The following is a 26,515-nucleotide window of genomic DNA, read 5'->3' on the forward strand; positions in this document are numbered from 1 at the left end:
CCAGTGCCAGCCCAGGGTACCCGAATCTGCAGATCAGACAGGATCACCCGCTGTTCCAGCTCCTCCACCCACTGAAGGACAGCCAGGTCTGTCTCATATGTCTTCTCTTTGGGGGTCCAGCTCACAATCCCTTCTTCAAAGGCAGGTAGCTGACTGGGCTCAAAGATGGGGTCTGAGAAGACAGAAGGCAGAGGGAAAAGCCCATCAGACTGTTCACCATCCACAGCAGCAGCTCAAAATTGACCTGGGCTCTTCAGCTCAGGCTGGTTAAGTATTTATTTTACCTGTTGAGGGCCGTAGGCAGACTTCCTGTAAGAAGTCCCTGTGCTTGTTTAGGTGTTTGTGAAGTGCTTTCTCTCGGATGCCTCGGGGGTGCAGGGCCTTGAGCGTGGCATCCAATGTCTCAGGATCTCGGATCCACCACCAGCCAGAGCGCATCTCTGTGAACAGTTTGTGTAATGTGGGCAACGGGAACTACGTGGTCCGCATCTGATGCCACTCCTACCTGTACTCTCGTTCCATCCCACCCCAGGGTCACTCACCAGGTGGGACAGGCTGGGCTGTCAGCTGGGTTAAATAGCGCTGCTCCATCTGTTTGAAGAACTTACTGGGAGGTCTCCCTCTTCGTTTTGGCTGTCCTTGCCCTGTGGGGCTCTGTGGTGTTTCTCCAGGATCTCCTGCTCGCCTTTTATGAGCCATGCCCAGCAAAGGAGTAGAAGAGAATGGCCCTGGAGAATAGGCGTTGGCAGCACTGGCTCTACTCACCTATGAATGAGATGAAACATAAGGTGATGAGGGTGTTTTCATGTTGACAGGATCCCAGTGGCCTCATCCCTTCCCCACAACCATGGCAACAGCCCACAGCCAGGCAATCTAGCCTGTGGCCAGATGAATATAAGTGCATACCACTAATTCTGGCTACTTACTGGCTTGGAAGAAGCAGGTAGCTGAGGGGAAAGAGTGGGCTGGTCCTCAGAAACTGCAGGGGGTGGTGTAGGGGCAGCATTGCAGGGCATCTGGGCTGAGAAATTAAACCAGGGAGCTTGAGAATCAGGGCTGGCTTCTGTCTCGTCAGGTTCTGGCTCCTCTGGGGCATGTGATGGGGCTGGGTCCAGTTTTCCGGGACTGCTATCAGGCGTGAGGACTGAGCTGCTCAGCAGGGAGCCATGGTTCTGAGTCTGGCTCAGCCAAGACAGGAAGGCTGACTGGCTGAGGTCATGCTGGCTCTGACCCAGAGACAATGGGGAGCCTTCTGGCTCCAGGAACCCATTATGAGTGTGAGGATGGGACTGAAGCTGGGGCTGGGCATGAGCCTGAAGCTGAGGATGGGACTGAGTCTCAGGCTGAAGCTGGGTCTGAGGCTCTTCTGAACCTTGACCCTTGGAATGAGATTTCAAGTGCCTAGGCTGCATAGAGCCAGGCTTAGTTTTCCGAGGTCGGCCTCGGGCCCGGGCAGGAGAACTGGCAGAGGTGCTGGAGCCAGCTAACTCCCTCTTCAGAGAGAAGGAGGCTGGGCTGGTTGTTGAATGGGTTTCCACTTTTAAGGAGTCAGTTTCCTGTTTTATCACATCCTCAGGAACTGTAAAGCAAAGGGAAGAGCATAAGACACACTGATACATAATGGGAAAGAAAGAGGGTGTACAAACACAGGACATATACTTTCTTTTTCTCTTGGACTTAATCCCCCACTTTTTGAGATTGCACTGGAAAATTCTTATATGGCAACCAGCATAGTATCTGCAAAAGAAAAACTATGTTCCCAAGTAATTATCATCAGCATAAACACAAGCTAACATTTATTGAGAACCAGCTATGTTACACGTTATTCTAAGTTATTATTCTATTAAGTTACTTTAATCCCCTCAATAGCCCTATGACATATACATTCTATTATTAATTCCATCTCACAAATGAAAACTGAAGCATATCGCTGGTAAATGGCAGAGCAGAAGGTAGGCAGTCTTACTCCAGAGCATACTGTGCTCTTAACCACAGTATGCTAAACCGACTGTCATACAATCAAAAAAGCCCAAGATGCTAGGTAGAGAAAAAGGAATTGCTTAACTTTTGTGAGCTGGGTCTCAACCCAGGGTCCTACGACACACCTACCTAAGCTTCCCTCTGTTCCTTCCACAAAGATACCAGTCAAGTAGGGCAACACCCAGTAGCGGCGTCTGTAGCGGTCCTGACCCAAGGAGACTGCTCGAAGCATCTGGGATGAGTGAAGCAGCTTTTTTCGAAAGAAGAGCTGACGCTGGGTAGGCAGTGGAAAAGGAAGATGAATGAAAAACACACTTCCAGGGTGACACTGGTGACTTCGTCCAGTATATGGGAGAAGGGCATGGCTCTCAGCTTCCCTATAAAATTGATACCATCTAGGCCTAACTCATAAGGTAACCAATTCCCACCCAGCCCCTATCTCCAGCTCCTGGGAGGCTAGAAGCACAGTACCTTGCTCAGTTTTTCTATCTGGCGCTCTAGCTCTGGGATGCTAGATGCTGTGATATCAACCTGGAGAAGAAACGAGACACCGAGAAAAAGGGAATCATCAGATTCAAGAGAAAGAAAGAATGTTTTCCACCTCCCACTTTCCTTGGTCTGGGCTAGTACCTCTCCATCCCTTCGACCCCTACGGCCATGGACAGCAGCTGCAGTCTCTTCCTCTTCCTCCTCTTCCATGCCACTGGTCTCCTCCATGATCCGAGAACTGCGCCTCCGCCCCAGGCCTTCCTCTGGCCCCTGTAGCTCTACCTCAGGTCGCCCCGTTCGCTTGGCCAAAGCAGTTTTCAATCTTGACACACACAGTTTAAGGGAAACTGTGGTGAGGAACACGATACCGCCACAAAAGGATCACCTTTAATCTAAGCCATCCTGGGCCCTGGACTGGTCTCAACCCCAGGAGAGGGGCTAAGGACACCAAGTTCCAAACACAAGTCCTGGGCATGCTTCACCCTGTCCCCTTCTCTCCTCTGTCCTGTCCTTACCTCCGCAGCCTGCCTTCAACAATCCACTTGTTTTTCCTGTAGCTGGACATACTCTCTAGAGTCTTGTCAATCTCACTGCAGGGAAACAGGGAATAGTATTTTGAGGGAGAAGTGGCAACACACACACAAAAGAAGGGAGGTTCAAGGGTAAAAGGAGTTTCATCCTAGAACCTAGACTGGATGAATGGCAGAGTAAGGCTCGGACTCGCCAGGGAAGGAAAATCAGATTCAGTCCCAGGTCATCCCAGCATGCCCAGAGCATGGCAGTACACACACATCACCCAGGATTTCTAGATGGCTAAACCCTCCCTTATCCCAGTCTGACCAAGGCACATAATAACCATCCCCACCCCAGCCCCTCACTTGATGATGAGGGTGGAGCCATTGAGCTCATGCACAAGGAAGGCCAGAACAGCAGCCTTCTGTTGGGGTGGCTGGGCTTGAAAAGGCTGGGTGCGCAGGCTGTCACAGAGGGCTGGCTCCACTCCATATGCCATGAGGAAGCAGCGCAGGATCTCAGACACATTGTCTCTTGTTAGTGGGATCTCGGACACCTTCTCCCCCAAGATCTTTAAGGACTGTTTGGAGGAGAACATAATAGGAGTTAAGAGAGAAAGAGGAGCAACTCAAGTCAATCTGGAGTAGGAAAGTAGGAGAGAACTATAGAGTTAAGATAGAAAAAGGAAAGTTGCTAGGGTAAGATGAGAGAAGAAAAAGGACAGGTACAAAAGAAAAGAAGTATATTAAAGGAAAATGAATAAAATAAAGCAGAGGGAGGTCAGAAAGAAAAATAAAAAATAGAGGAAAACAAAAATAGGAAGAAACTACAGATCTTCCTCCACTTGTCCCTAGAGAGAATAATGGAGAATCAGGACCTAAAATCATAAAGCAATGAGAAATAACCTAAGAAAAAAGGCAGTAAATTACCAGGCATACCATGTAGTATGCATATCTTCCTCAATTTATGATGGGATCATGTCCCAAAAAATCCATCATAAACTGAAAATACTGTGAAAATGCATTTAATACACCTAATCTACAGAACATGACCGCTTAGCCAACCCTACTTTAAACATGCTCAGAACATTTAAATTAGCCTAGAGGAAGGCAAAATCATCATTTAACACAAATCCACTTAATAAAATGCTGAATATCTCACACAATCTACTGCATACTGTATTGAAAGTGAGGAACAGAATGGCTGCAAAAGTGACATGCATGGCTGACTCGCTGCCCAGCACCTTAAGAGTGTACTATTGCATTTCTCCAGTCCAGGAAAAGATCAAAATCAAAACCTTAAGTACCTCTACTGAAGGCCTATCACTCTTGAACCACTGTAGAGTTGAAAAATTGTAAGTCAAACCACTCTTATTTGGGGACCATTTGTGTATCTCCCTTTACTTGTCCTGATCACTTTGGAAGGGGCTTTCATGTGCTCAACTCAAAAGAGAAAGCCAAACTGAGAAAAGCACGGATCCCAAGCCCCTGACCCTAGGAAGGGCCTCACCTGACAATAGGAGGGCAGGCCAGGGTCACAGAGAGCTGCTCTCAGGAGTCGCACCAGGAGATCCTGCACCTCGCCCAAGCTGTCGCCTTGACACAGGAGCCCCTCCTGCAGGACCCCCAGACTAGGGACATCTTTGGCAGGGTCAAAGCCCAGCACCTTGCCGAAGCTGTGCAGGAACTCCACAATGGTCAAGCAGTCTGAGAAGGCCCCACTAGGCAGGATCAGACCAGGGATGCGTGAGAAGTCAGGCAGCGGCTGTAGGGATAAAAGTGGTAGGTGTTCTGTCAAACACATGGGAAGGCAACAGTCTGGGTATCTAGGAGGCTCCTCCTGTAACAGAAGTGTCTTCATGGGCGGCCCCTCCAGGACCTGCTGTTCTCCCCTCACTACCTGGTGGTCAGTCAGACACATGTCCTCTGTGGGCTTCTTCATCTCCTCCAAGATCATCTGCTGCCTCTGCCGCTCCTCCAAGCGCCTCTGTGTGGCCAGCACTTTATCTGCTTTACCCGTTGGCTTGGTCTTGGCCACCTCCTCCTTTTCCTTCATTTTTACCTTCTCCTTCTTCTCCCTCTTGACTTTTTCCTTCAGTTTTTCCTGCTTTGTTTTTACCTTCTCCTTCTCAGCCTACCCACCCAAGAGAGAGAGGAATCAAGAGTGCCATGAAGATTCAAATCACCACCCTTCCCTGGTCCCCTCCTCCCCACCTTATACCCAGAAACATGACTATAAAACATGACCAACTCACATGTCTTGCAAAATCAGTTTGGTGACTTCAAAGTTATGCCTGTGCATATAAGTACCTACCTTGGATTTCTTCTTGGCTTCCTTCTGCTTTAAGCTCTTGGTCTCTTGTTTCCTCTTGTTTTTGGCCTGTAAACCATAAAGGAAGTCATTTCTTCTCAAACTCTGAAAGCATCACTGCTTGGGCTAGGATTCAAAAACAAACAAGGATGCTGGGGAGAAGAGCTGAGACATGGGATGAGAGGCTGGCAATGGATCAATTCTTTCACCCTGGAGATGTCCACATTATTTTTGAACAAGCCAAATTCTCTAAATGGCAGGTGGCAGGCGTGGGAGATAGAAAAGAAGACAGAGCAGCTGTAGGAGAAGTGAACCTGCTGTGGAATCTTGCTGATGTCCCTCACCTGCCCTTGGTTAGTAGTCTGACACTCTCCCCGCTGCACCTTCTGCTTTATCTTCTTCTTGATTTTACACATCTTTGCTTTATCCTCCTCATTCAGTGTTTCTGTGAGAGCAAAAAGAAAAATGAAGAGTGAGGCAGGCAGACCAATCTCCAGCATCCAGACCAGCACACGCCAGTCACAAAGCTGGCCTCCAAACAGCTCCCTGAAGAAACTAGATGCCTGTCTTTTTTTTTTAAAGTATACATAAAATGCTGGGAGAAAAAAATGTACGAGAGGAACCTCCTGTGGAGGTAACACAAATGGCATCTTGTGCCCAGAAGCACCAGCCTCTGGAATTTAGATGGCTTTAGAAAGGGTCCTGGAGGCCAGAACAGCAAAGTAGCCTCAGAGACTGTCCCTCCCCCAGGCTGCCTGACAGGCTGATTTTAGAACTAAGCAAGGAAACAGAAAAACTGCCAGAGAAAGCAGGTGGTCTTGAGTTGGAAGCACCAATTAAGGAAAAATGTGACAGAAAGGAAGGGACCAGATAATGGACACTTTAGTAGAATCCTATCAAATCTGACACAGTTATTGCCTATGTTCAGCTCCTATGTCTTGCTCCATTAAGATATCTGAATTTCTTCTCCTTTGGAAGACTATATTGAGATGTGATTCTGCAGACAACAGTGTTTTAGAACTGATGTTTTTGATACGATAGTACCTATCCTATTCTGGCATAGAAATACTACCACTACTACATCTGTGCAGCAACCCTCTAAGTTTAGATACTATCTGCAGATGAACCACTATGAGGCTTTACTTGCTCCAGGTCATACAGTCAGAATCTGGCAGAGCTGGAATTCTGAATAAGAGATACTTGATTCCAAATTCTTTCACATTCTTCATACTATATAAGGTAAGTGCAATATTTACTGAAAAATTATAGACATTTCCTACCTATCCATCCCACTAAAGCAGTACCAATTATCTTTTGGATTCAGATATGAATTCTGAACCTCTATGATGGTGGCAAATGAATGTCTACACAAGACAAGCAAGACCAGTAAGATAAGTAAGAAGCTAAAAGATGGTAAGAAAGGACATGAAAAGCCTTCTCCTCTCATAATTATTCCTGGGACACCACCCCCACCTCCCCGCACAAGACTCCACTAAAGAGAAACTCAAGAAAGGAACTGGTTGTTTTAAAAAAAAAAAAAAAAAAAACCACCACAAAAGTGCTAGGACCCTGATGCTGCTTTCCAGAGAGGGGAAGGTAATTCAGATTCATTCCATCCAGATGTCAGTCACACTCCTGGGAAACCCAGGCATTAACCAATTCATCAACATTTCAGATACCTCAGAGATTGAGAAGAATTCCCAAGTTAAGAAACATCACGGTACCTTGGGCCTCCAGTTTCTTTAGGAGGCGGGTGTCTGTCTTATTCAACAGCTCAGTGATTTTGACCTTGGGTGGCCGACCTCGGCCCCGTTTCACCTTGGGGACTTCCTTGGTCTTGGCCTTCTCAGTGTTTCGAGGTCGGCCCCGTTTCCCAGTAATTGCCTGAATCCTGGATGGGATCTCCTCTGCTGAGAGCTGTACCCACTGCAAGCCCTGAGGTAAGAAGGAAGACATTGTTACAATTGAAGTTCATGCAAGCCACCAGAACCTCTGAACCATTGGATGCCTGAGAATCTCCAAATCCCACGAGGAAGCTGCAGCTTGTACACCAACCCCTCCTCATATTTAAAAAAGTGTATTTAACCCTTGGGTGTGCACCTCTGGTGTGTCTCTCTCTTCAAAGAAATCACCAACAGGCATACGGGGACTGAAGCTGAAGTGCTCCCGACGGACATTGTGTACCACATTGCGGCTCAGGTACTACAAGGAGGAGGTAAAGTGGCGTCAGTGAAGTTACAGTCCTACCATGCCCTCTGGCCAGCAATAACACAAGCAGAACAAGCCTCAGAGCAGACAATGCCAGACTGTTGCCACTGGGCCCAAAAAAGGAGTCTGTGCTTTCCTATAAGAGTCCACGAAAGCTCCATTACCTTGATCACTTCCGGGAACTGTTTCATCCTCTTCCCACAAGGGCCGTAATACCAGGTCTCCCCCTGCCATCGGTGACTGCCCTTCTTGATGCGCACCTCTCTCCGCCATCTGCCAGAGAAACACACGGGCCCTGCCGCCAGGTCACACCCCTACCCACTCTTAAGCCACCCAGAAGCCAACCCCACTAAGCAGATAGCCCTCCCCACACCTATCTCACTGGAACTGCATGTAGATGCAGAGGCACAAGACTTCCCTGGTGGCTCAGACGGTAAAGTGTCTGCCTACAGTGCAGGAGACCCAGGTTCAATCCCTGGGTCAAGAAGATCCTCTGGAGAAGGAAATGGCACCCCACTCCAGTACTCTTGCCTGGAAAATCCCATGGATGGAGGAGCCTGGTAGGCTGCAGTCCATGGGGTGGCAAAGAGTCAGACACAACTGAGTGACTTCACTTTCACTTTTTCTGAGACACAAGCTTGGCCAGAAGGCAGGCCTGAGCCTCAAGCCCCTCAGTGCCTCAGGGGAAAGCAACACACCACACTGCACAAGCCCAGGAAGACCTCCACCCGTCCCCTTCCAAAGTCAGCCAGAGGAGCAGCCAGAAACCCCCTCCCTAATGCCATTCAGGACAAATTACTGGGCTTCCAGCAGAGACCTAAGAGAATAAAGGCAGAAATGACAGAGGGTAGGGAGGCAAGCAGAAGAACACACTCACTGCCGACTCCATGAAATGACTCCGTAGAGGCCAGGGTTTAGTAAGGAACTCTGTGTTCTGAGCAACAGATTATTCTAAGACTAAGCCTTATCTTTCTCTCAAAACTTAAAGCAGAACTCAGACTTGGTGACCACAAGTAGCCTAGAGGGGCGGGGGTGGGGAAGATCAGGAAGGCAGTTATTCCTACAAAGCCCTTGGTGTTAGCTAGCTTGTTCATTCTGGTCACATACTGTTCCTGCCCTTAGAGTGCATTAAAAAAAAAAAAAAATCCTGATTCATGGGGATGAAGCCACTCCCCATTCACTGCTATTCCTTCTCCAAACATATAGGACAAATTAACTCATTTGGACACCTGAACCCCAGACCCACCAGCTGAATTTGGAAAAGATAACAGCACTAGCCCCTCGAGGAAAAAACTAAGTGGCCACAAAATGAGGAAAGAATGGGTGAGGGAAGGAAGACCGCGACAAAGGAAGAAAGAAAGCCTAAGAATCTCATGCCCAGAAACATTATCATTGCAGATAACTATCCTTTAACCTATTCTTGTCTAGTCCATTCCTCCCCCATCTCAGATGAGAGTTCCCTTCCCTTCTTCCTAGAATTATTCATTAAATGTGTCAAAGGTCAACACATGTAACAAATTAGAGCATTTACCCATGTTGGAGGGGAAGACGAACTTCTTCTGGGGTAGCAATACGTCTCCTCAGGACATCACCTGGGGGAGGAAGACAGGGATACCCAAGTTAAGAGGTCAAGCAAAATACTGAAACAACAGGTCAGTGAGAAGGAGCTAAATGCTAAATGAGACAGATACATTTCCCTGGAACCAGTCAGGGGTGGAACAGAATCTAGAGACTCACCGCTACCAGAGGGAGGGACTCCTTCTACAGTGGTGTCTTCCAGGTCAGCAGTTGTTTCAGGGACGCTGCTGATATCCTTGTCTGCTGGGGAGACTGTCGGAAAGACAGCTGCCGGGGAAGCTGCAGGAGAGGCTTTTGGGGAGGTCACTGGGGAGGCTGTCAAGGAGACTTCGGAGGAGACTGGTGGGAGGGCTGCTGAGGAAGCTGGAGAGACCTCTGGGAAGGCTGCTGGGGAGATGGCTGGGGAAATTTCTGGAGAGGCTGCTGGAGACACTGGCAGGGAGACTGCTGAGGAGGCTGTTGGTGAGACTGCTGGCGAGGTTGCTGGATGTAGCTGAATAGTGGATGACTGGTCAGGGGCTGGCTGGGTCAGAGGTGGGAAGTCTGAAGCCTGAGTCTCCATTTCTTCCTGTTCTGCATCACTACCATTATTCAGGTCAAAGCTATTATCTAGAATCCAAAGGGACAGGATGGATAAAGGAAAAATGACCCTATAAAATAAGAGAATCTACTCAGACAAACCTGGACTAAGTTAAGCAAGGTTACTTCAAGGGCTTTCCCCTAGGATAGGAAAAAGAGAAGCAGCCTTTGGCTGTCCTCCCCTATCATTCATGAAGGTTAAAGGGCAAAACTGCTGCTGCTCTCACTGTGTGAATACCTTTCACCTGGAGCCAATAAAGGCCTCTAGGTTCCTTTCTCCTGCAAACTCCAAGTCTTACCCCACAAGTTCTTTTGGGCACAGAGAAGAAGTCAGAATGCCTTTTTTCAGTCCCACCATACACCATCCCATGACCCCTTAGCTCCCAGCAAAGTGTTCTCATAGATCTCCCAGCCCTAAGGCCTGTACTTTCACCTTTTCCTAGGTCAAGGACTTTGTCTAGCTTTTCTCACTCACCTTGCAAAACAGACTCCCCGAGGACAGGTGGAGAGGTGGGGCTGGCAAAAATAGAGGCTGAAGTTTGACTGTCATCTGCCAGGAGACTGAAGGCAGTGGCATTATTGAGGGAAGGGCAATCAAGGGCAGATATCACAGCGCTGTCCTCCAGAGGCAGCTTGTCCTCTGCACCCATCAGCTCCGTGTCATCTATACCGTAGAGTCCTCCACTCACTGGCTCTTTAGGGGTAGAAAATCAGCAAGTGAGATTTAAGAAATATTAGTGTGAAAATATCCAATTCTAGTTACTACAGGGTGAAGGTTCTTTCTAGTATTAGGGAAGGAAAGGCAATGGTTCTATTAACCCATAGACCAACACCAAATTCTAGTATCTATCATAAAACAGTGTGGTAAAAGGTAATGTTTTCTTTCCAGTTAGTGAGAACCCAAATAGCCCAACTGTGTTGTAAGAAGTCCCTATCCAGGGCTCCTGGCCAAAAGGAACACTGGGAGAGAACATGGGAAATGATCCAATTCAGCTCAGAGTGCAATTGGCACAGTCAGGCCAGTGGCATGAAACTGTGATCTGCCAGGATCATCTGGGGGCCCCAGGGGCCCAAATTCCCAAATACTTTCCCTGGCTTACTATCTCTTCTAGGTGGTATAAGTCAGTTACCCTCTGCATGGATACGTTGAAGGGAGTCAATCTCCAAGCCTACCCGGTGCCAGAGTGTTGAAGGGCTCAAGAGAGACTTCACTGAGGATTGGAGTGTCTTCCAGTTGATCAGGAAGATGTGAAGGATCATCTAAGCAGCTCACTGTGGGATCAGGGACCAAGACTGAGACCTCCTGGTGTAATGATTCCACAGAAGGGACGGAGCCGTTGTAGCCACACATCTTTAGTTCTAGGATACCCCAGGAGAAGGCAAAAGTCAAAGTCAGTGCCTTCAACGGGTTCAGTCAGCTATAGTAGGCAATCTTTGCTAGAGGGACAGATGATCATTCTTTCAACATTTATGGGTGCCAGTTCTATGTTGGGTACCGAAAATACCAAGAACTTTGATTAAACAAAGATGTGTAAGATCTTACAGCAGATAAAAAGGGAAAAGAAGAGTGGGGTCTGAGACAAGAACCCATCATGTTTTCAGCTATTTTCCCCCATTCAGTGGGAACAGGTGTTAGAGAAAACATCCTGTGACTTTACAGGGTGGTCATCCCTTGTACTTGGAATCAATAGCAAATTATATTCTGAGGGAAAAGATGAGAGGGACTGCACATGCACCAATGCTAAGAACAACAAAAAAGAAAGGAGACTGAGTAGACAAGAATGGTATGCTCTGCCTATTCCTTCCCTCCTTCATGTGCCAATCACTACTTAGGGCTCAGCCCACTTTAGCAGCCAGTCTGGCTCTGCCACAGTCAAATCAAATTGGCCTCTTTGCCTCTTGCTGATGCTCCAACCCCTTCCTATATCTTAGAAGAAGCCTTTCTTGATGCAGGGTGTCTGTTGGGGCTGTTTCGGGCTCGCCCACCTGCCCTCTCCAGGCCAGCAGCTCTGCATGAGCTTGAAATAATTTGCACTCCCACTCTCGAGCTGGTGCTGCTGCCACAAAAACACCAGCCACTTGGCTCTGCTAATCACCAACATGCAAATCAGCCTCCACTGCAGAGAGCTGGAAAGACAAGTTTTCCTCACCTCAAAAAGCCACTGCCCCCGACAGCCCCATTTTCCCTCTCCCAACCCAGCTCATGGACCCACATGAGTTATACCTGGCTGCTCTTCTTCCAGCTCCAGGCTGCCTACTAAGCCAGCACCATTCTCTGTCACGACGGAAGTAAGTTCCTTTTCTGCTGCCTCATCAGGATGGATACCGCTGCCTACCTCCTGGGAGGGTGCAAAGGTCTGGATGCTGGATCCCAACATAGGAGAAGTCTGTGGGGAGGTGAAAAAACTAGGGGGTCCATTGGGCATCACCTCAAAATTCTGGTCGGGAAAGGAATCATAGAGTTCCTGTGAATCGAAGTTAAGCCCCATGGGACTCTGGGTACCGTTGGCCCAGAACTCTTGGCTCCCAGCCCGAAGGTTAGTGTTGTGACTTGGGGATGAAGGTTGCCGGCTGCCCCCAAGGATGCCGTTGAGTGGGTACTGTCCCCCCGAGAACTGGGAGAGAAGGGGTGGGTCCTTGAGGTTGCTGCCAGGATTGGCAGATGGGTACTGTGAGTAGTTCCAGAGACAGTCGTAGGCCACGTTGGGGTGATGGAGGTGTGAGGTGCTGGAGGAGTGGGGAGCAGAGTTCAAAATCCCTGAAGTAGTAGTGTGAGATACAGTAGATAAGCCATTAACATTCACATCCCCATTCAAACCTGGCAGAGAAGGAGGGAAAAGGGTCAGTTTCAGATATGTATGCAAGTAACAATACCAATTCTTCTAAAGGAACAGCACTGACTAGAAAAAGTAAAGGTGAAGGGGTGGGGGATTCCCCCTCTACTATATTTACAGTTTTTTGGTCTCCAGGGAACACCAAACCCAGATGCTCCTGGATGTAAGCTTAGCAACTGCGGCTGAGGCTGCTGAGTAGGGGGTTGGGGAACTCTCCCGGCCTACTACAGAAACGACCAGCAGGGAGATGGCTGCTGCTGACGCTCAGGGCTTTTTAATTTTTTTTTCTTTTCTAAATGAAACTGTTTGCAGAATCCCTACAGTGACTTGCATTCTTCCCCACCCTCATTCCCTGGAGGAATTCTTCCCTTGGAGTGGCATGACTGAATTCTCCATTTCCCTTCCCCCGCCCCCCTGCCTTTCCCAGTGCCTGTTTGGCCCCACGGTGGCACCAGAAGGGACAGCCTCCACCTCACTGGCACATGCAGATCCAGCACTTTGTGCTGGGCTAAGAATAGAATCTGCAGTCACCACAGCAGCAAGATCCCAGCTCAGAAGAGACTGGACTTGGCCCCTCCCCATAGGCACTGTACCCCACAGGGTAATAGGCACCGAGGGGAATCTCTGCATGACCAGTACTGCAGACTTCAGCTTTCAACACCCATGGCAGCCTCTGGACTGGAGGGCAACCGAATAAAAGAAACCAAAATACTAAGGAAGCTTCAGGGGAGATGGGGGAGTTTCTATCTGCAACCCTCTGGTTGAAGAGAGGAGGGAGTGGTGGTTAAGCATAAGCCTGGGGCAGTATTTTTCTGCTGCAAGGAAGCAGGGACGCATTTGAGCTCCCCCTGCTTCCAAGCATAAAGTACCTGACTGAAACCAAGGCAAGAGTAGAGAGGTACTTGGCAGAGCCACTGCTGAGAGCAACTGATAAGCCAAATCCAGGGAAAGACCTGATCCTGGCAGCAGCACTTCCGTCTGGAATTACAGATGTTTCTCTCTGGGGAAGTAGGTAAACTTAAAACTCTCCCTGTCCCTCTCTTCTATCCACAAGGACAGGAAGTGATACAGGCACTTCAAGCATCCGCCCTCTTCTCCGCTGCACAAACTAAAAAGCAAACACATCCCAACCCTCACCCAACCCCTCTACCTCCAGTCCTAGGGGCGGCTACTCCAACCTCTAAAAACAGTTTCTCAGAGGACTGGCCCTTTATCTCTTTCTCACGGGTGCAACCTGGTTATCAGAAGCAGTAGCCACCTCACCACTTTGGGGCAGTAGCCAGGGAACAGGGCTAACAGAAGAACAAGCTAATAAGAAAAGGCCAGTATATTCTTCTAATCTCTTCCAACCTTAAAACTAACAGTGTTTCTTCCAAAACCCCCTAGAACTTGCTCTAAGAAGCTTGATTTCTCTCCAGCAGCTGGAGTTCTGAGGATTCACTTCCTCCCTTCCTACCTGACATAAAAGAGAGCTGTTGTGAAATAGCCAACCCAGAGGCGAGCCCACTGATCCCATCAATCTACTATAAAGAAATGAAGCCCACTCCCTCCCAGGCCACATGGCCCTCACACTCACTTTTCCCTTGCTGGGGGAAGTTCATGGGAGACCCGTTAGTGTAGAGCCCCTCCCCTGAGGAGGGAGAGGGTTTCAGTCCTGAGGCAGCAGGTGCAGGGGGAAGGCCAGTAAAGTTAAAATGGTCGTTTGCCTCCATTTCTGTAGGAGGGGAGAGAAAGGGGAAAAAAATACTAGCGGTTAAACAAGGTTATGTCACCTGAAATATTCTAGAAGTAATGCCCCCACCCTTCCATCTACTTTACTTACCCTTCTCCTATATAAGTACTGGACAGGGCAGAGTGGTGGGGAGAAAAGGGGTTGAAGAAAAAGAGAAGAGGAAGAGGAAATATACTCCTAATCTAGACTTCCCTGGTGGCTCAGACGGTAAAGCGTCTGTCTACAATGCGGGAGACCCGGGTTTGATTTCTGGGTTAGGAAGATCCCTTGGAGAAGGAAATTGCAATCCACTCGAGTACTATTGCCTGGAAAATCCCATGGACAGAGGAGCCTGGTTGGCTACAGTCCATCGGGTCGCAAAGAGTTGGACACGACTGAGTGACTTCACGTTCACGTTCAATCTGGGCAATGACCCTATAGAAAGTATTTTTTAAAAAATCAGCCTTGTAGAGATACAAAGAGTTAGGGAGAAAAACCAAAATAGCTGCCTGGAGGAGTCTTTCCCCAGTATAAGCTCCACCCTTTTAACCCCCAGCCCAGGCTACCCCTCTGTGTTAAGATATTAGCCCTCAATCAAACATTCTCCATCCTTTTTTCTCCCCCTCAATTAAGGTCAGAGTCCCATTCTCAAGGTCTACAGAAGGTTCCCAAAGCCATCTTTTGACAGGAAAGCATGGACATGTTGGCAGAAAACGTATATTTAATACATATCATGTTTTATTATTATAGTTGAGTTAATTTTCATGTTATCCTATCTATAGCCTCAGACATCAGAAGACAGTATAGTTACCTGAGTAAAGGAATTTGAAAAGCACACATTTCAGGAAAGCTGATCATAATGGCAAAATTCAAATCATCAAGTAACACTTCTACTCCTTTTTCATGGGAAATCCTACACTCTCAAGAACATAGCTCTGAAAAGTGTCAGAGCTGGAAAACTAAAGAACAGTATTTTGTTATGACTACTTCCCCATGTTTTGGTTTTGTGGCTTAAATGTAAAGGGTCACTGAGAGAACTGCTAGGTACTTAAACTGTAAAATGCAGTGGCTCACTGGGGAGAAATATGGTTAAAAAGTTCTTTACCCTCTACTGAATATGAGGTGATATACTAGTAGGAATGCTGATTAGAATAAATTTATCTTTAGCGCTTCCCTGGTGGCTCAGTGGTAAGGAACCCGCCTGTCACTGTAGGAGACATGGGTTCGATCCCGGGTCCAGGAAGAACTCACATGCCACACAGCAACTAAGCTCATGTGCCACAACTATTGAGCCTGTGCTCTGGAGCCAGGGAGCCAAAATTACTGAAACCCATGAACCCTAGAGCCTGTGCACCAAAATGAGAAGCCCGCACACTGCAACTACAGAGTAGCCCCCTCTGTACAAAACTACAGAAAAGCCCTTGAAGCAACAAAGACCCAGCATAGCCAAAAATAAATAATTAAATAAATAAAATTATTTTGAGGAACTTTAGTGGTTAAGAATCTGCCTGCCAATGCAGGGGACATGGGTTTTGCCCCTGGTCTAGGAAGAACCCACATGCAGTGGAGCAACTTGGCCCGTGCCCCATAACTACTGAGCGTGACCGCCCCAGAGTCTGTGCTCCACAAGAGAAGCCACCACATGAGAAGCCCACACACTACAACAAGGACTAGCCACCGCTCGCTGCAACTGAACAAAGTCAGTGTGTGGCAACTAAGACCCGAAAATATATAGATAGCCGAAAATAAATAGATCTTCATAAAAATTAAACAAACAATTTTTTTTTTAAAGAGTAAATTTACCTTTGATAGAGCAAAGAGAAAAAGGAAGAAAGATAGGAAACAGAAGCTAGGATTATTGGCAAAGTCTGACACATCAATCAGATTCTTAGGATATACTAGCACATACTAATTTGACCTGTGAGAGACATGATCTGTTGTGATACAGAAAAAGCAACTCCTCTGGTTACTACATTTTGAAAAAGGACAGAAGAATTCAGGTAGAAAGATTTATCAAGCTCCCAAGATGAAATAATAAGCAGACCTAGGTTATGTGTGTTTTTTAATATATAATTTTATTTATTTATGGCTGTGCTGGGTCTTCATTGGTGCGAGGCGGCTTTCCCTAGTTGCGGAGAGTGGGGGCTACTCTTTGTTGCAGGCCCTAGAGCACGCAGATTTCAACAGTTGTGGCATACGGGCTTATGGACCAGGATTGAACCCATGTCCTCTGCACAGGCAGATGGAATCTTATCCACTGTGCCACCTGGGAAGTCCTAGGTTACAGTTTTTGTTTTGTTTTTATTCGGTTGTGCATGTGGGATCTAGGTCCCTGACTAGGGGTCAAATCTGGGAGCACAGAGTCTTAACCACTGGACCACCAGGGTGAAGTCCCCTAGGTGAGGTTTTTTTTTTAATAACTTCTTAAAAAAATAAAATAAAATAACCAGAAGTAAAGCTTTTTAAAGAATGAATAAATGAGTTAAGAATATTTAAGACCACTGCCCAAGGTTTGTAAGAACCATATTCTTGAACATGCTAGATAATACAAATCGGCCACCATTAGGTGAACCTAAGAACCTGAACATGAAACAAAAACCCAATATAGCATATGGTATGATAGCTATAAGATTTTCCATGCTTAATACTGTAATTGTCTCCACCTTCATCAATTTTAACTAGAATTTGAAAAATAAAAGCCAATGTATTTTGTCAATTTAAGGAACGAAAAGTTTTTAGGATAAACTTATTTTCCATACAGGATTTCCTATCTTCATTCTAAAATAAGCAGCAGATCCAAACTTGCTAGGCATCAATGAAGGAACTGGGTCTCTATAGAGAAGGCCTCAGGGCCCTCCAAGATTTCCCTATAGTTAAAGGCCACTCCTTAGCACTAACAGTCTGATAAATAAGCATTGTGAGAATAGTGATCCTTCCAAAATGAAAGACATTAAGGAAGAAAAGTTCATCCTCTATCTCCTAGGTTGCATGCATGCTCAGTCACTAAGTCATGTCCAACTCTTTGGGACCCCATGGATTATCGATCCCGTAGACTATAGCGCACCAGGCTCCTCTGTTCATCAGGGGATTTCCCAGGCAGAAATACTGGAGTAGATTACCATTTCCTTCTCCAGGGATTTTCCCAGGGATCAAACCCACATCTCCTGTATTGGCAGGCAGGTTCTGAGCCACCTGGGAAAGCATACATCACAGGGAATTCCCTGCTTGTCTAGTGGTTAGGACTCGGTACTTTCACTACTGGGGCCTGGGTTCAATCCCTGGTCGGGGAACTAAGATCCCTCCAGCCAGGTAGTACAGCCAAAATAATAATAAACAAAGCTATAAACAAACTTACATCACAGAGAGGATATTCAGTAATTCATTATACAAGTCTAGAAATGCTATGCTTGATAATCAGATGACAGCCAATCTCATCTGATCCCCACCTCTCCACTCCTCCAGTTTTATGCACAGCCACATATCTGCTGGGGTGTGTGAGACACACATCTTCTCTCCTATATCTGCTGGACTATATTCTCCCACTCAATGATAGGCCAGTTAGTTGTCCTTTTTCTGTTTGAATCCATGAGGAAACTAGTGACTTTTTCATCTCTGCTAGTCTGGGACAGTATACCATTTCCTGTCTCACAAATTATATACTAATAAGCATAAACGGGGAGAAAGAAATGCCAACCCACTCCAGTATTCTTGCCTAGAGAATCCTGTGGACAGAGGAACCTAGTGGGCTGCTGTCCATAGGGTCGCACAAAGTGGAACATGACTGAAGTGACTTAGCATGAATGCATGCATTGGAGAAGGAAATGGCAACCCACTCCAGTATTCTTGCCTGGAGAATCCCAGGGACAGAGGAGCCTGGTGGGCTGCCGTCTATAGGGTCGCACAGAGTTGGACACTACTGAAGCGACTTAGCAGCAGCAGCAAGCATAAATGGATGGCTTACAGAAATCAGATAAGTAAAAGGAATGAGAAGTTATCTAGTGCCTGAGGTCTATTTCCCCAGCAGCCTCTACTGAGGGGTCACCAGTACCACAATCACTTCATTTATAAGAAACTTCCTAGAAAGAAACATAAAATACTCTGTGCTGTGCAGTGAGATCAGTGGAACAACAGTGGGCTTTAGGTACTAATTCCAGCTCTACTACCACTAGCTGTGTGACCTTGACAAGTTACTTTAAAACCATTACTATTTTACTACTATGAGAGATATTACAAAAGCAGGGATGATCCTGCCAGCCAGACTCACTGTATACTTTTGTGGTTCAGCGCGCAATCGTGTCCAACTCTTTGCAACCCCATGGACTGCAGCATGCCAGGCTTCCCTGTCCTTCACTATCTCCCAGTTTGTTCAAATTCATGTCCATTGAGTCAGTGACGCCATCCAACCATCTCATCCTCTGTCACCTGCTTCTCCTCCTGCCTTCAATCTTTCCCAGCATCAGGGTCTTTTCCAATGAGTTGGCTCTTTGCTTCAGGTGGCCAAAGTTTTGGAGCTTCAGCCTCAGCATCAGTCCTTCCAATGAATATTCAGAGTTGATTTCCTTTAGGATTGACTGGTTTGATCTCTGCTATCCAAAGGACTCTCAAGAGTCTTCTCCAGTACCACAACTCGAAAGCATCAATTCTTCGCTGCTCAGCCTTCTTTACGGTCCAACTCTCACATCCATACACAACTACTGGAAAAACCAGAGCTTTGACTATATGGGCCTTTGTGTCAGCAAAGTGATGTCTCTGCTTTTTAATATGCTGTCTAGGTTTGTCATAGCTTTTCTTCCAAGGAGCAAGCGCCTTTTAATTTCAGATGTCACTTAAATATGGCACCACAGTACAGGAATGCAAAGAAAATGTGGGCAGGTACTCTCAGCAATAAAATCAGAGGTATTTTATTTTAACCTTTCTACCCAAGATGATTTTCACGATGAGGCCTGAAGGTAAATCATGTCTTCCCATCTAGAGCTAATGAGAACAGTAAAGCAAAGGAGAGTGTCTCCCTTTGAACTAACAGGATTTTGGCCAAATAAAAAAAGGAAATCAGTTAGTGCCCAACTCCCAGAATAGTAGACATCTCTCCTGACCAGGAAGTACAATCAGGCCAGCACCCAGCCCAGTCCCAGTACTATGTAAATGGATCTCTTAAGAGCCTTTAAGCTTCATTTATAAGAGTTAAAGGAGGGACACTGCCCCTTAAGCTTGAGGCAGTAAAGCTCTTGCCACATGGCCAAACAGCCTGCTCTTTCTCTCAGTTGCAACTGAAGAGGTACTACTCTGTGGACCTGTGACACGGCTTTAACAGAAAAAGGCTGACAATGCACAAAGTATTGAAATAAACATTGCAAATTTCAACACTGTTGCAGGTGCCCTGACCAACACCAACACTCAGACCTCTGAGGCTACCTACCCCCAAACAAGACACATCAACACCACCCAGCTGGACCCTTGAGCAATGCCTGTAGCTTTTTGCTTCATTCTTCCCATACAGAATGCTAAAATTCCAGAGAGATTTCTAATATGGGGGCCTAGGAAGAGATTTCAAACACCTGTCTTTACTAAACGGTGAATGTAAATCTTGCAGTATAGTAAATAAATCATATGACTACATTTTAGATTTGTAATGGTGCATGTTATGATATTTCTGAACACTGCATATCTCTGGATTCACCCACCATACTCTAATACAGTGGTTCCCAACCAGGGGACATTTAGTTATGGAGAAAGGTATATGCTATTAGTATCTAAGAAATCGACATTGGGGATGCTCCTAATGATCATGTAATACACAAGACAACCCACCACAACAAAGGATTATTTGGCTCTTGCTCAAGGTTGAAAAACTCTGCTCTAATACAAAAGCAGCCTCATTTCCCATTCCTATCCTATTCTCTGGGGAAGATCCAAAAGTTCTCACTATTCCCAATGCCTGATGCTGCAAACAAGGATGACTTGCCTTTCAAATCTAAAAACCCCTTCCCTGGCTAGGCTGTCTTCCTCCACCAATAGAGTTCCAAGTGTCAAGCCACAAAATCAACATGCCTTCTTCTCCTGTCAGGATAGTCCATTTTGACAGCACTGGTAACTGACTTCCCTTGGAATGCTGACTCAGACTATAGCCATACTGACTGAGGATCATTCTCTTATAATGCCCTTTCCTTAACCTCCCTTTTCTAGTCAGGACAGCGAGGCAGAAGGAAGATGAAAGAAGGAAGGTTATTATACTAAGGAAAGCTATTCAAAGACAATTGCCATGTCCAAGCTGCACAGAACACAAAGATGATTGTTCTCTGTTCTTATTTCTTCTATACCATGTAGGGTCTAGGGGGCCCAGGTGGCGCAGTGGTAAAGAATCCACCTGCCAGTTCAAGAGTTCGTCATGGGTTCAATCTCTGGGTTGGGAAGATCCCCTGGAGTAGGAAATGGCAACCCACTCCAGTATTGCATGGAAAACCCCATGAACTTCGAGAGCCCGGCGGGCTACAGTCCACGGGGTCACAAAGAATCAGACAAGACTGACGACTGAGCACACATGTAGGTTCTACAGCATCAACCAGGTATTAGTTCTACCATTATATCTCCAGCACTTAATTTAGTGCTGAGTACATAAAAAAATGAAAGGAAATATTTGTTGAACCTGTAGATTAAGCAAATGAATGAATAAACCTATCTTTTCGTGTTACTATCAATTTACTCATCCAATATAGAATAGGTTTTTTGCTCCTACCATTCTCAGAGAATAGTAGGAACACAAAAAATTCAGTTTCATTGTTCATAGAGGTAACTCTTCTAGAGGGAAGAAAGGCCCCAAATCTTGACATATTTTAGACAGATGTCTCATGCAGAAAATAAGGCCTAGAAACAGGGAAGAATGATTTAACTGAACACTCAAGGTATATAGCAGGTTTTAAAATCTTTGGTGACTGAATAAAGGAACCACATACCAACAATCTAGGCTAGGTTTCTGCCACTGCTCTGGTCACTTCACCAGAGAACTGGAAATGCCTTTAAAATTGCAGGACATTAAAAGCCACACTCTAGAGGCTGTAACAAGGTTATTTCCCTTTCAAGCTCTGTTTCTCAATTTCAGCTCTAACAGTCAGACTTCACCCCTTTCTTCAAAAAACAAACAAACAAACAAAAAAACACCTGAGCTGAGAAGGCAGGGTAAAGATCCCGTTTAGTGAAGCAGGTTTTATAAATTTATAATTTTATAGATCAGAATTATGAAAAACAACAAGATGGTGAAAAATGGTCCCTCTGACCCATGTGCAACAATGCTGAGAAAGTATAATCTTGGGCTATGAGGTATATGAGAACATTCATATCCTAAGAAACAAATCCAGAAGATTACTTGCCCCACAAAATCCTCAAGAGTTTTATAAGTCACTCTATGTCATAGGAAATAAAATTTCTGACATTACTGCCTTACTGTACACATCTCACACAAGACTGAGCAGCATACCAGTTATTGGAATAACTTTCACATTATTTTAACTATTTTATTATTTTAGTAAAAGAATATAGCAGACCTCTTCAGAGGTGAGAGGAAAGGTCAACAGGAGCAAGACACAGTAACCCTAACAAGCTTTGCTTCTCCCTTGGCAACACCCAATTCCAGAACCACAAGACTGCAAGATGAGCCTCGCAGGGCATTCTAGATTTCTGACTGACTCTGAGGTCGGCCCACATAGTTCTCTCTACATCTCAAATTTTCTCCTCTACAGAGAGGCTTAAAAAAAAAAAACCAACAAAGTCAATATTCAGAAATCCACTTCTGAGAGAAAAATACATCCATTTTACAAAAAGGACATGAAAGCTTTACTTCATTCAGTTTTCTGATCAATCACATCGAATGAAGCCACAGCTATCTCAAAAATCAACTTCTCTTAAAGAGTCCAAAGAAACAGGAGTAGTCTTTCTCCTTCCTTTATTGTTTTAATTTCCAACAGGGAAAACCAATTTACTGTTCTGTCAGGCCCGAATCTAGGTAAACAAAGGTTGAAGAAAGGGGAACTTAAAAATCAGTGTCAAGTCAACCCTGTCAGAAAGCAACTCAAAGGAGCCAACCAGTCAAGCAGAGGGGCAAAAAAAAGGACAATGACACTGAACTTGTTTTTACTGTTTCCAGAATATCAACTCCAACAGCCCCAGTAAAAAGAGCAATGCTGCTATCCTAACAGTGATGATGCCGCTGTCACATCATCATATATGTCTACCAGGTCCTATCCTGGACCTTTAATATAAGAATCTACAATTCAGGTGGAAAATACTGAAAAGATTATTTAAATGTTAGGCTTAAGCCATCTTCAGGGTAGTTCAAATGATCTCAATACTTCCATCTCTCAAAATATAAATAAAATCCTGTGGCCAACTCACCTCAAACCAAATCCAGGGTCTAACTAAGTGCCTGGGGGCATAGTACAGAGTCCATCACTGTCCGCTGCAATAAAAATCTCCTGGGATTATCAGGTGGGAGAAAAAGAAAATCTTCGCACAGACACATGACTTTGCATAGAACAGGGGAAAAGGTTACCGCTCTCCATGAATGGTAATAAGAAAGAATGTCTTTTATGAACTGAGGCGTAAGTCATATGATAACTAACTCTCCTAATGAGTTGTTTCTGCAGAAGGTAAACCATCCCTGATGTTAACTAGCAGGCTTCCAACAGGGACTTATTCTTAAGCTAGAATCACCACTGAGGAACAAGCCCACCACCCTCACTCTGCAAATCAGTCCTACCCCAACACATAAATCCCACTCAATTAAATCTTCCCCCTTCCCTCCTCTTCTTCCACATCTCAGAATTAACTTCTTCACAAGCTCACTTGCTCAAGTGGTCTGCAATACAGCAACTGTCATATGTAAGAATATATTTAATATTCATATACACATCTCCAAAAGCCACTCTCATGCCACAAAAGATCCCAAGTCTTCCTGGCTGCTCTTTACACTCAGGGAATTTGCATCACTTGTACTGAAAGTGTAGCCCTGCTGGTGAATGAGTGAGTTTGATTTTCTATGACCTCTAGCTCAGGAGAAAAAAATCCACACAAGGAGACAGAGATGCTTTGGAGGGGGGATTGGGATCAGTGAGGCAACCGCAGTGACTACTTTCAGTTGACAAATTAAGTTTACTAAAAAGGAAAAAAAAAAAAAAAGTCGAAAGAAAGGACTCTCAGACCACATGGTTGGCAGGATCCAAGCTTGCCTGAAGGCCTCAGAAATTGAAACCAAATCTGATTAAAATGGACATTTCAAAACAACAAGAGACGCAGCAGCAAACGCACAGCTGCCATTTCCCGGCCACTTCCTGCGGGAGGCTTGGGGGAGGGGCTGTTTGTGTACAGATGGAGGTGGAAGCTATCCCCCCGCATCGCCCCCCGAAGGATGCAAATCTCTCACTCCAACAAATCCTACAAAGGATGACTGCTGATGGCACTGCCTTCCCCTGAAAACTGGGGACCTCAGGAAAGAAAGGGATGATGCGGGATCATCTTTTCTGCCACGGAAATGGGGATCCCCTTACAGAGGGATCCCGCTTGTTAAGGGTTCCCTCTTTATTCTTCCCTCCGGCCCCTAAGCCCAGCTCAAATCCGGACGCCTCAGCACCGGCCCTACCAACCCCCATCCTTGGAGTGGGGGATTCTCCCTGGACTCGAGGGCCCCAAGCCAAGCACAGCTTCACTCCAGCAGGGCTCGCTCCTGCTCGCCAAGCTCAAGAGAACGTGCACCCACCCCTCCACTCCGCCAAGGAGACACCCCGAGACCCCTGGAAAGCCCTTTAACCTCCACTCACCGTTGCCAAAACGCCCCAACCCCCACAAACGGAGTGTGTAACCCGTCCAGGGAACCCCCTCACCTACCCTTCGCACTCGGGTAATCCCCACCCCTTCTGAAGAGGTGGAGCCCCTCCCGGGGATTCCACCCTGAGTCCCCCACAGGAGTCATCTCCACCAGCCAGGAGGCTTCTCCGCCTCCTCCTCGCAGCCTCCGCCGTCGCCGGGAGCCTCCACAGCTCCTCTCGCTCCCGCCCCCGCCGCCCCATCCCGGGTCTACATCAGGCCGGCCAGCCCCCTTTTCCTTCCAGCCCCCTGGGCGGAAAGACCCCCGCCCAGGGCTGGGTCCTAACTAGAAAGTCGGCGTCTCTCCCCACGACTTCCCCGCAAGGCTGTAGGCGGTTCCAGAGCCTCCGTTCCCTGAGGGAAACCTGGGATGAAAGCGGGGCTCCCTCCCCTCAGGCCCCCAGCCACATTCCCAACAGACCTGAGGCGGCGGCGTCCAGCCAGGCTCGGGGCTTGTCTCTCCCCGGGGGACTGGCGGTTCACATGGCCGCGCTCCGGGCGCCAGGAGGGGAGGGGAACGCGGGGGGAGGGGGTCTGGGGGTCCGGGAAGGGGGAGGGGGACGCGGCTCAACCGCGGGGCCCGAGCGGAGCCAACATGGGCCGGCGGGGGAGGAGTGAGCCGAAGCCGGAGGGGGCGGGGAAGCTGCGGTCGCAAGAGAGCCGCCTTTCGCCGCCGGGTCCTAGCGCCGGGCATCCCGGCTCCCTGACCCGGATCTGGGTCCTAGCGCCGCGGCGTCACCCTAGCTTACCGGTAAGCTACCTCTGCACTGTTTCATTGTGGGCGGTAGTCCCGCATCACGTTGAGCATACTGAAAGGCGTGCCCTGAACCCAAGGTTAACCTCAAAGACTACACCAAATTTCTAGGACCAAGACATGTGCCAGTCCCCTAAGGGGGGGCGGGGCGGGAGATAGGAGACGGAGATCATTTCGGGGGCAGCTATTTCCCATGATAAGTAGTGGAAAAGTGGAAGTGCAGAAGCGGAAAGGTTAGAAAAAATGCAATCCTGGTAAAGAGGTGGAAGAAGGCAAGCTCCATCTGCTGCCCACTCACCTGCCCCGTGGATGGCAGCCCGGTCCTGCCTGTATCACCAATTTCCCGGCGACATCAGCAGGACCCTGAGGGTCAGGAAGATTCCTGTGGGTAAGAAAAGGAAACTTGAGACGAGAAAGGGAAGGCCAGAGTCTAGCCTAAATCTGGTCAGAGGGACAGGGGAGTAACAGGAAAACTGACCAGCAAATAAGGTGCCCCAAATCACCACTTTTTATATAGTTCCAGTACTTTTTCTGATAGCGCTATATGTGAAAACTTCTGAGAAAAGGAAGGAAAAATCTAGTAGAGCACTAGAGATTAGCTATCACCTAAAATGTCTATTGCAGAGGCCCAGAATGGAGAACAATGTCATATGTGATGTTAGAATTTAGAGAATTTCTAGTTCAATCTTCTCTTGTTAGATGAAGAAATTATGGCCTGAAGGGAGTAACCAACTCATTCAAGGTCAAACAGTGGATAAAATGTGACCAGAAACCAGGTTTTTTTTCCCTTGCAACTCAACAGACTTTGCAGGCATCAAGATAATTCCTATTCAATTCATTGCAATGCAGTTCTACAAACAACTGCCTAACTGTGCAAAACTCAGGCTGAATTCTCTGGAAGAGGAACAGTTTCAGAGTGGGGATGATGAAACTCTGGCAGGTTGCGGGGGTCAACAAATACTTTTTTCCTCTGGGAGTCTGGGGAGGAAGAAGATCTGAAAACTGGGTGGGACCAGAGTAAGGCAGGACCAAATCCATCAGTCTAGATTGGATTTTCTTACTCCACAGAGAAGTGAGTTCTTCCTGTGTTTTGACAGACTTCATTCACCACAACAAATAAATGGCTCAGAAAAGCTAAGAAGGAAGTGAACTTCAGCAAAGCTCAAAGTGTGTAGGCCAGAGACAGGTTGAGGAGGGTTAGGAGGATGTCTCTCCTCCTGAAAAAAATAGGTTGTCAGCAGGAAGGAGCAGACAGAAATCAAAATCCTTTTCTCCTCCACGACTCAATAACAAATTTATAGGGTCACCTTGAATAAAAAATCAAGACCCCTAAAAGCCTACTAACTTCAAGTCTCTGGGTAAATAGGGATCACACTCAGGGTAGAGGGAGGGTCCCTTCTGGTGAAAGCAAGGACCCAGCAAACTTCTGCCTAGGAATGCCTCCGCCATCCCCCAAATAAAGACAAGTGAAGAAGAGAGCTCAGGGCATGGAACTGGCTTCCTAAAGGGACGAGAGCTAGGTATCCTTTTTCTTTTTCTCTTGTTCCTTTTCCAGAGCAGATGAGGGCGAACTTCCTACCTCCCGCCCCCAATCAGTGGGCAGGACAGTAGGAGGCGGGCGGCAGGGGAGGAGCCTGCTCCAGTCAGACGGGTGTAGCCACGCCCCCTCCCCCCCCACACACACACCCACACACACCCACCCCCACG

The 26,515-nt window shown here is 47.0% G+C and overlaps 1 protein-coding gene across 3 annotated transcripts in view; it reads right to left on the reverse strand.

Moving 5' to 3' along the window:
* The window catches only part of BAZ2A (bromodomain adjacent to zinc finger domain, 2A), a 35,058-nt gene that overhangs the window by 4,913 nt on the left and 3,630 nt on the right, over positions 1 to 26,515 (reverse strand). For 2 of the 3 annotated variants that reach the window (XM_010839270.1, XM_010839268.1), the window contains exons 2-24: positions 25,107 to 25,190; positions 14,068 to 14,205; positions 11,882 to 12,475; positions 10,831 to 11,016; positions 10,133 to 10,351; positions 9,238 to 9,687; positions 9,032 to 9,092; positions 7,665 to 7,773; positions 7,393 to 7,494; positions 7,017 to 7,227; positions 5,637 to 5,737; positions 5,296 to 5,361; positions 4,882 to 5,115; positions 4,492 to 4,746; positions 3,348 to 3,562; positions 2,985 to 3,059; positions 2,611 to 2,791; positions 2,452 to 2,511; positions 2,110 to 2,254; positions 927 to 1,579; positions 543 to 765; positions 285 to 440; positions 21 to 172 (exon numbers count right to left, since the gene is read on the reverse strand). In XM_010839270.1, coding sequence (XP_010837572.1) covers positions 21 to 172; positions 285 to 440; positions 543 to 765; positions 927 to 1,579; positions 2,110 to 2,254; positions 2,452 to 2,511; positions 2,611 to 2,791; positions 2,985 to 3,059; positions 3,348 to 3,562; positions 4,492 to 4,746; positions 4,882 to 5,115; positions 5,296 to 5,361; positions 5,637 to 5,737; positions 7,017 to 7,227; positions 7,393 to 7,494; positions 7,665 to 7,773; positions 9,032 to 9,092; positions 9,238 to 9,687; positions 10,133 to 10,351; positions 10,831 to 11,016; positions 11,882 to 12,475; positions 14,068 to 14,203 — 4,584 coding nt within the window. In that variant the 5' untranslated portion in view covers positions 14,204 to 14,205; positions 25,107 to 25,190. Of the gene's footprint in view, positions 1 to 20; positions 173 to 284; positions 441 to 542; positions 766 to 926; positions 1,580 to 2,109; positions 2,255 to 2,451; positions 2,512 to 2,610; positions 2,792 to 2,984; positions 3,060 to 3,347; positions 3,563 to 4,491; positions 4,747 to 4,881; positions 5,116 to 5,295; positions 5,362 to 5,636; positions 5,738 to 7,016; positions 7,228 to 7,392; positions 7,495 to 7,664; positions 7,774 to 9,031; positions 9,093 to 9,237; positions 9,688 to 10,132; positions 10,352 to 10,830; positions 11,017 to 11,881; positions 12,476 to 14,067; positions 14,206 to 18,466; positions 18,535 to 25,106; positions 25,191 to 26,515 lie in introns of those variants that run through there. The other variant, XM_010839269.1, reaches the window with a different exon arrangement.

This window comes from Bison bison, unplaced genomic scaffold (genome assembly GCF_000754665.1).
Source record: "Bison bison bison isolate TAMUID 2011002044 unplaced genomic scaffold, Bison_UMD1.0 scf7180017864115, whole genome shotgun sequence".
NCBI classification, from domain to species: Eukaryota; Metazoa; Chordata; class Mammalia; order Artiodactyla; family Bovidae; genus Bison; species Bison bison.